General features: G+C 37.9%; 1 protein-coding gene across 2 annotated transcripts; it reads left to right on the top strand.

The window, feature by feature from the left end:
• Nucleotides 1–60: 60 nt before the first annotated feature.
• Nucleotides 61–8,019, top strand: trim101 (tripartite motif containing 101). 2 transcript variants are annotated; one of them, XM_084099905.1, is made up of 10 exons: nucleotides 61–481; nucleotides 3,238–3,386; nucleotides 5,337–5,514; nucleotides 5,586–5,681; nucleotides 5,799–6,032; nucleotides 6,129–6,151; nucleotides 6,243–6,367; nucleotides 6,447–6,682; nucleotides 7,014–7,105; nucleotides 7,270–8,019. In XM_084099905.1, exons 1-9 carry the CDS (start codon nucleotides 317–319, stop codon nucleotides 7,098–7,100), a joined length of 1,293 nt encoding a protein of 430 aa, XP_083956031.1. In that variant the 5' UTR covers nucleotides 61–316; the 3' UTR covers nucleotides 7,101–7,105; nucleotides 7,270–8,019. The 2 variants fall into 2 exon arrangements, with proteins under 2 accessions (XP_083956031.1, XP_083956032.1); XM_084099906.1 differs by having other exon boundaries at nucleotides 116–481; nucleotides 5,343–5,514; nucleotides 7,270–7,698.
• Nucleotides 8,020–9,663: the final 1,644 nt, after the last annotated feature.

Raw genomic sequence — 9,663 nt, 5'->3', positions numbered from 1 at the left:
TAACAGGAGAAAGGGCATCATCTATATTTCCCAGCATTCCACTGGCTGCCTGAAATGGGCACAACTGATCAGTGAGCCAGCAAGAAACCAGACACCTTCCCCTTCTGGCACATGCACACATGTCCAGCTGCAAACCAACTCCATCGTCCCGTTCGAGCTCTGGGGCAGAGCGACTGCCCTCTGTCTCGAGAGACTGGAAATCCACATAAGAACAGCACAGAGACATGGAGACGGTGGCGTCTCATCTCCTCAGCTGTGGTTTCGCTCTCCTAACTTAGTTTTCCAGTGAGTGTGGGGTCAGCGGGGGCACACGGCCATGTCTCTTCCACTGGATATACACTCTGACCACAAAGACCCCTCGATGGGGACGCTGGAGAAACAACTCATCTGTCCCATCTGCCTGGACGTGTTTACGAAACCAGTCGTTATTCTGCCCTGTCTGCACAACCTCTGCCGCAAGTGTGCCAATGAACTGTACCAGGTGTGTACCATATGCCAAGAGGAGGATGGTTTATGTGTGGATGTAGGAACATTTACGTGTTACCCTTATGAAAATTAAGTATAGCCTACTTCAATTTCATTTTATGAAGTATACTTAAGTGAAGTTTAAGTAAGTATACTTTATGTAAGCTAAGTACACTAATATCAATGCACTCGGAGTATACTGTTTCAATACTACTTGGGACTAAATTGGCACACTTTTTAGTGTATAAAAGTATACTTTTTAGGATACTTTAAATGTAAACTTTGAGTACACAACTATGTTTTTCGTTTGTACTTCAACTGAACTTATAAGTATACAGATAGTTTACTAGTCAAATACTTGTAGCATTTTTTTTAGTTTATGAAAGTACACTTTGAAGTATACTCTGAGTAAACTACTAGTTTACTAGTAGTTTTATACTGCAAGTATACTTGTACGTTTTCTTTAAGTGAACAACATCATACTTATAGTTTTCTATTTCTACATTATTTGCTTTTCATGTATATTACTATGTAAATTCCTATATACATTTTTTATACTTGAAATATACCTTTAACTACTTTAACTCTTCCTATTTTAAAAACATTTTATTCTAGCTTCATGTGTCACTTTTATCAACACTTCAATGTATGTTTCATAAAAAAAAAGCAATATTGTAAACAAAAAGCTAAATCTGAATCCACAGATGCGATTCAGAACGATGATCAAAACACAGATGGAGTAGATCAAGTCCATCAACACCCCAAAAGCTTCACAGTTGTTAACTTCCTGGTTTGACTTTATTATTTTTATAGTTTCAAAGAAATATACTAATAGCACACTTGAATAAACTTCTTTTTCGTAAGGGTAACCATCAGAAACATGTTTACAAGTACATTTTCAAGCCTTTGTTAAGATGATAAATTCTCAAAATAGCATCTGCACAGGATCCTTTCCATTGCACAAAAGGTTCTTTATAGTGGAAAAAGGTTTCAGATTATTAAAATATATATATTTTTTCAGATTAAGAGTGTACACAGACAGTTCATCTGTACATGACATGAGGTGTCAGTTTCCTTCATAAACAATAGTCTTTTCTATGAGCTAAAATGCTATTTGCTAAGAACTATGGATGGTCAATAACATGTAAAAGTGCTTGTACACACACATGGAGTAAACCGACAGTTTTCTAGACACCTGTCATGCTAATAAGTGAAACCCAACAGGTGGGGATTGTAAATGTTTAAACTCAATCCCCTCCCTGAAATCTGAAGTATAAAAATAGGTGATGGCCTACATTTGATGCATTTGAGCCGTCAGGGGTTTAGCGCTCATGCAATGCACAATGGATGTATTGATATGAAAAGAGAGTCCTTAGTAATGCTAAATGTTTTGCCTGCATAATCCTTCTCCTCCTCTGCACCTAACTGAAGTTTGATACCTCACCAGTCTTCCATTACACTTCCACATATAGGCAAAGGTTAAAAGCCATGAGTAAGTTGGGAAAGTGGTCCAAAGGAATCCTAAAAACACTTGTTAATCTCTTCTCCTCTAAGAACCATTGTTGGACAAAATTTAAAATTTAAGAACTGGAATTTTAAGTCTAGTGTTAAAATTTTAATTATTTTTGCTCAGGAGGTTAAATTAAAATTTGAATTGGATTATTAGAAAGTGACATTTTTAATTGCAATTCAGAGAAATTCATCAGATAATGCCATTCAGGGAACTGCTTGAAATCTGGTCCATAAATCTGTGAAGAATATAAACATTTTGTATAATTTTTTTTAAAAAAAATATCCAAATCACTTTCAAAAACATTAGTTCAACAACCTAAATTACACTTACTGGGGTCATATGATTTATTTATTTTTTTAATTCCACTTCCTTAAAGCTTCAGTCCATAACCTTTGGCGCTCTAGCGGTTGATAAACAGAACTCCATGCGTCTTGCGGAAGAACATTGTAGCCGGAGCTATTTTTCTCTGTTTATGTCTATGATGAGTCACGCAGGCACTAAGCTACTCCGCAGCGGGGCCGACCCGAACCAGTCTAAAATAGTCCGAACATTTACACTTACAGGCGTACCATAGTGATTCAGGATAACACAAAAACACGGTTTGTTATGTACTGGATGTACTTGCTTATTATATATATATATTTTTTTTTACATTTTGAACACAAAAAAAAAGCTTTAAATTTCAAATTTGATTTGCAGTTCACAATTCATATACACTTGCCTTTTGACCTCTCGGAGTGAGTGCTGTGTCACTTTAAAACTCAAGCCAAGAACAAGTTAGTTGCATTAGTATATGACTTGCCGCATAAGCCTCGGCTGCTTAGAGATATTAAAGAGTATGACTATTTTAGGATTCCTGTCTCAAACTCCTCTGTTTACAATCTCTGTTTCATGCTCAGGAGGACAAGACTTTCTGTGTTAAGGCAAATGCAAGTAAATGGTTGTTATGTGGACTGTATTACACAATTACAAGTTTACAGGAGTACATATGGGTTAACACATTTCAATACACAGACACACAGAACAAAACGCAGATTCACACAACCACAGAATTCAGACCATATAAGATCATCTTACCCTTGAAGAACACATGGTGCATCTCTAGAGGTACATGAGAGTCCAATTAGTCTAACAAAGTGATGATGTTATTTAGTCCAGTTAACCATCCTAGCCATTTATTTTTTATATCTTCCTTAAAAAGAATTGATGCACAAATCATGCTGACAGCTGAAGAACAGCATGCTGAGTAAGATGTGCAGCCATCTCTCTTCCAGGTTGGAATTGGAGGCCGTTTCCGCTGCCCTTCCTGTCGGCGTGAGGTTGTCTTGGACCGTCATGGAGTTTATGGACTGCAGCGCAATTTACTTGTGGAGAACATTATTGATGTTTACAAGCAGGAGTCTGAAAGGTCAGGTCAGGAGTGTATTGATTGAATAACTTTTGTCAACAAAGATGATCTAGTAAATAATAATAATAATTTTTTTAATAGTATTTTCTAAATGGAACAAATTATTGAACCTTTATAAAAAAAAATTACAACAAAAAAAATTAAATACTGTAAGTTTGTGTATGTGTTTTTTGAGTATTGTACTGTATTCGATACATTAGGCTTTTATGGCTCATATAGTATGATATAGGATATAGGATATAATCAGAGGTGGACAGTAACAAAGTACATTTTCTTGAGTATAGCCATCTGTACTTTACTCGAGTATTATTTTTACTTTAACTTCACCACATTTGAAAGACAAATATCGTACTTTTTACTCCACTACATTTCTGTCAAGGTCCTTGAGTAGAAAGTAGTAACGTCAGATAGACGTTGGATTTTGGTTGGAAAATAAAGTCGGTTTGACGTCATTGTCCGACGTCGGACAGATGTTGGATATTGGTTGGAAATGAAAGTCGGGTTGACGTCAGAACCCGTTGGTTTCTGACGTCAACCCGATTTTCATTTTCAACCACAGCACAGCGTCTGTACAATGTTGGTAACGTCAATCTAACGTTGGATTCTGACATCAACCTGATTTTAATTTTCAACGTTGGGTTTGGTCTTCTAAATGCGAATTGTGTCACTGTTTTGGAGCAGACTAGCTTATAGATAACAGTAAGGCCATCATGTTCATGCTAAAAGCCAAAAAACTTTAAATAGGGCACTATTTGAGGGAACAGCCATTTGGGTGTCTGAAACCATGATGTAGAACATTATTGCACTTATTCAATCTCACATTCAATCCCACAACTGGAACTGTGTTCTAGAAATAAATGTGATATTGATATGAGGGTAGGAAGGCAGGCATAGATTCAGAGGCATAAGGTACTGTAAGTATTACATACAACAATAATAAAACAATGACATTTACTTTTTACTTTTGATACTTAAAAACAAATACTTCTGTACTTTTACTTAAGTAAAAATTGGTCTTTACAACTTTTACTTGTAACGGAGTAATATTTGACCAGTAGTATCTGTACTTTCACTCATGGAAGTTGTGGAAGTTGTGTACTTTGTCCACCTCTGGATATAATATAGTTCATACTTGAGAAGAATCTTTTTTTGAATAATATAAAAAAAAAGTAAACTAACTGAGGGAAAAAAATGCAATTTGTAATGTAAATTAATTAGTTTTTTATAACAACATAACAGATTTCTTACATATAATTAACAGGGGTGCCGCTGGGGTTTCTGGGCCTCCTGGCTAACTTTCTCCATCAGTGGGGGGGATTTCAGAGCACAGAATTTCACTGTCAACTCACATTTTAATGTTTTTTTTTTGTTTGTTTTTTTTAAGATAATGGATAATCAAGTAAACATAAGTTGCTTTGGTCAAGTAAATCTTTATAAAAATCGAATAAGAAAAAAACTTTCACAGCAAAATGACACCTGAAGAGGGACATTTTTGCAATCAAAAGATATTTTACTTGTGCTAAAAAAAAAGTATAAACTATCAATCAGATAACAGAAGGCATGGAGTAGATTGTGTAAACAGTTTTTCAGCATCGTTTTAATCATTTTGATAATCATTTTGTTAATTTAGTGGCTATAGAAATGTGTGTTTGAGCTGTTTTAACTGAAAGCAACTTGCACTGATTTATCTTAAAATATGTCAGTGCTATTGTTTTTTCTCAAGATGCACATCATTAATGTTTTATTTTTATTTTTTATAAGGCACGTTTATAAAATCTACTTAAATGCCCTAATTGAACTAGGCCTAATCCTGGCTTAATCTTAAAATTCAAGGTTATCAATAAAAGATTCTGGTTAATATATAGCCCTTTCTAGTAACGCTTTGGTTGTTGGTGTATGGTGTATTGAACACTTTGGCCTGATCTTGAATTTAAATCAGTGTGTTTCTAGCTCTAGGCCTCCACCACCAAAGCCTCTTGCACAGTTTAACTGTGCAGAGCATGAAGATGAGAAGCTTAATATTTATTGCATCACGTGTCAGGTGCCCACCTGCTCTCTCTGTAAGGTGTTTGGGGCACACAAGAACTGCCAAGTATTTCCCCTGCCTGATGTTTACCAGCAAAAGAAGGTATGGCCTATATTTGTTTTATTGTGTTACATCTTTACACCAGAACAATTCATTAATTTCACTTCTTGTAGGCTGAACTAAATGACAGAGTTGCTTCTTTGGTTGCCACAAACGACCGTGTTCAGTCATTTGTTAATGAACTAGAGGCACTCTGCAGGAACATAGAGGTTCGTGTGGATCTTTCTGAAGAAATTACTTTTACAATGTCATGCAATGAAACATCAAAAAAAGACATTTAACAACAAACAGATTATCCATTAATGCTTACAATGCCCATTTGACAGGAAAACAGCAAGATTCAGAAACAGATTCTGTGCGAGAAGTTTGATCGCATGTCTGCCATTCTGGAGGAACGTCGTAAGATCATGACCCAACAAATCACTTCTGAGCAGGAAGGAAAGAGTGGCTGGGCCCAATCTTTACTGCAAACCTACAGTGAGCATGTGGACACAAACTCAAAGTTGATCCAGGAAGCCCAGAATGCCATAGAGGACCCAGAGATGGCTTCTTTTGTCCAGGTGTTATAACTTTTGTTTGGGGCTACTCAGTAATCCTCCATTTTGAATGTCAAGCATGCAACTTTTGATATATATATTTTTATCTCTTCCTAATAGACCTCAAAAGATCTTATTGAGAAGTAAGTCTCATCTTTTTAGCTAATTTAGCATCAGTTAGATTGTTCAGAAGATTTATCTAACAATCAACAGTATCTGTCATTTTCTCTGAAGGGTTGGTGAAGCATCTAATTGCTTCACTCTGGAGACCCTGGATCCTGATTATGAGAACATGAATCACTACAAAGTGGATTTTGATGCAGAAGAGAGAGTTCTGCACCAGCTGGATTTCTTGGAGTGTGAGCATCAGAGACCCAATAGATTAACTAATATCCTTTATTTTTACAACTCCTCTGATTAATGCTGGAAACTTTACAGTTGAAGAAGAGGCGGAGGAAACGCCCGATGAACAAGAGTCAGAACCTGAATCTGAACCCGAACCAGTTCTGACACCAGAACCTGACCCTGAACCAGATCAGGATCTGAAATCAGAGGCTTCTGAGATGACAAATCCAACACCGGAGACACCGGAGGACAATTGGCAACAAGAAGATGGCTGTGCAGACATCAGAAAAGTAGCTGTTTGTGAGAAGAATAGCTTAAGCACTTCACAGGTATTCATTCATCTCCTAGTATGTCCATCTGGTCACCGTGATTTTGCCAAGTAAACTTGACATAAACTGTAAACTTGTCTCTCAAACCTGATTGGTTGATTGAAATGTTGTTCCAGAATCAACAAAGATGTTGATCCAGTAACATGTTGTAGTTGGTGGAATCACATACGCCGTGTGGCTCTACAATTTCAGTCAAAGTTTTCAAGAACGTTTTCTGGACATTTCAATAACTTAAAGACATAATAAACACCATCTTTGGTTTTTGATCTCATTCCCATCATACTGCTATTGACATACATGTCAGTGATAATACTTTTCCATCTTTCCTCAGGTTGTCACTCTAGCCCTTTATTTCCTGGCCTTTCTGGTTATCCTACAGCGAATATGGGGAAACATTCAGTACCTTACTTGTATATAGCAGAGGTGAAGAGACACAGTCTAATAAAGCTCATGTTATTTTGAATAGCTATACAAATAAAATCAAAGATTTGTGTTTAAATTGAGGAAGGTTTAAGATAAGACTGGATTAGTAAAATGTCTCTATGCTCATGCATGAAAATAAAGTCACTTTACCTAATTTTCTGCAGACTGGCAAACCTGTGAGCTCCGCACTAGAAGGACTGAGCCCTCCAGGTCATCACTGAGCCGATTCATCTCTGATTCTCCTTCTCCTGGTTCATTGCACCTACCAATAAGAAGTGAACCTTCTGCTCAAAGCAAAAAGGATGACAGAATGGGGTCATGTGGACCATCTCCTCCATTTGGTTCTTGACAAAACCTTCCCTGTGTTTGTGCAAATAATTAAAACATCATGTCTACTTATTTTGGTTTTTGGTTTTTTAACTTTACTTCAATTACTCTCTTCCAATAATAATCAATGACAATTCTCCACTCCCCCATATTACCTTGAGTTTTAAACACCCATCTCCCACCCTATAGGTTGTCATGAGATGAATGGATGAAATGTTTTTTTTACAGTAGTGTAATATTCAATAAAAGGCTTTTCTTATATGTTGATGAATTTGTTTGTATAAATAGTGTAACCCTAAGAGTTTCTGGCTTCAACTGTCAATTTCTCTTTGGATTGATTGCTTAACTGCTTTGAGCTGTGCATTATGTAAAATTGACAAAAATAGCCAGAAAATCACTGTCATAACAAATACAAAAACAACATATTGTGCCCACGAATTAAAAACTCCTTCACAATTTATTAACTATTAGTTCCCTCATTTTAGTTAAATTGTCAATTTAACTAAATTAAAATGAGGGAACTAATTAGTACAACATGGCCATGATTTCGCAAAAATGAGAGAATGAATTAATAAAACGTAACCACGATCAAGTCTTGAGAATGAATTCTTATGTGGCCACAATACTTCCGCATGTCGTGTCAGGGCTCAGCATGAAACAGAAGTTGCGATAGTCTTTTCTTCCTTATTGTGACATATATCTGAGTGAAATGGCTTCTCAAACAAGAAAAGTTTAGCACGGGACTTGATTTTGTTCATTGGTAATTGATTAGATTGGATGGTTGTCGTTTGCTATTGCTGTAATGTCATGTGAGTGACAGGTTGTCCCGCCCTCACGCCAGTAAACGCATCATAAGAGAAGAGAAGAGGGGTGCTTCTCAATATCCCTCCTCGTTTCTCAATTCTCTAATTGCACCGCGAGGAACGAGGAGTGAGGAAGCTTCCAGAGGAGCTATGAGTGAGGATACACATCCTATGTGGAAGTCTTTCTTGTCGAGAAGTAGCCTGGGTTTCCCCATGCTGCCTTGAGCGCAGCGCGATTTTATTTACGCTGCTAGGCAGCCTGGATACCACGGACCAGATTTTCGCCTCAGCGAGGGGACCAATCACAGAACGGGGAGGGAGCAGCAAGACGATGACGACGTCTATGTGACACACCGAAGCAGTCTATGGATCCAACATGGCATCAGACACGAAGTTACCTTTCGATGCAGCCTTAGATAGTGTTCTAAGTAGTTTAGAACGCAAGTTTATTTCGTCTTCTTCCTCGTCGAATTTCTGTCGCTCTACATACGTCATCTGGTATAATTGAAATGATTGGCTATGAGCACAGTACAGTACGTACAGGCGCATTTGATAGACATTCGTAGCGCCCAATAAACGGCTCTGGGCATTCGTAAACCACGCCTCAAATACGAGAAAATGAACATGTGGTTCCCAGACCACGTCTCAATCAGGGGGGCAGGGTTTCATATTATTTTGAAGTTTCCCTGGGGGTCCAAGTAGCCTAAAAATAGGCTAACGATTGCATCATAGCCACGCGACTCTCTGTCGCACAGTAGAGAAATTACCGTATGGACAGGAGGAGAAGCTCGCGGGCAATCGGGGGGGACGTGGAGGCAAAGTGACAAAATAATTAATCAGAATACATAGCAAAAGTTTCTCCTGCTCCTAGCTCATGGACAGCTCCTACTCACACTCTCCGTCTCTGCAAGTTTCGGAAGGGAATGAGTCAGATTTCTCTTGGCACAGCTACTAGAAGACAGACGGGTTGCTCACGTCACATCTACGTCGTCAAGCTCAGTTTGAGTCTGCGCAGTACGCTCGACCCCCAGGAAGTAAGAGCTTCTAATAGCTGGGTTTCAGTCACGTGATTATGATGACGTGCGAAGGTGGGGCGATATCAGATGGAGGGCAGGAAGTAAACACGGAGAATACGTCTATGGAGGAAACCGTATTGTACCCGACGGTACCTTTTTGACCGTCCGTTTACACGTTCTTTCAAGGCCTGAAACCGATCTCGAAATATCCGAATGCATGCGTTTTTTTTCCTGTTTACAGTCACATCGGATCTGTCACATATGAGCAAAAAATCGGAATTGGGTCACATTTCACTGACAGTGTAAACGAGGCCTAAGTAAATGAGTATTTAACACAACCTAATGCTATATAAACACAGACACAAAAAACACGCTGGCTAGCTAACATACCTAAGACGAAGTGGTCGCTGCA

Source organism: Abramis brama (genome assembly GCF_963993115.1).
Source record: "Abramis brama genome assembly, chromosome: 22".
Lineage (NCBI taxonomy): Eukaryota > Metazoa > Chordata > Actinopteri > Cypriniformes > Leuciscidae > Abramis > Abramis brama.
This window is presented reverse-complemented; position numbering and strand designations above follow the sequence as displayed.

Excerpts from the sequence above, each read along its gene's own strand:
- trim101 (XM_084099905.1), top strand. The coding sequence starts at position 317 with ATGTCTCTTCCACTGGATATACACTCTGACCACAAAGACCCCTCGATG. Across the intron at positions 5,682-5,798 it reads CACTCTGCAGGAACATAGAG|GAAAACAGCAAGATTCAGAA; the intron begins GTTCGTGTGGAT and ends CCCATTTGACAG. Across the intron at positions 6,152-6,242 it reads TCAAAAGATCTTATTGAGAA|GGTTGGTGAAGCATCTAATT; the intron begins GTAAGTCTCATC and ends TTTTCTCTGAAG.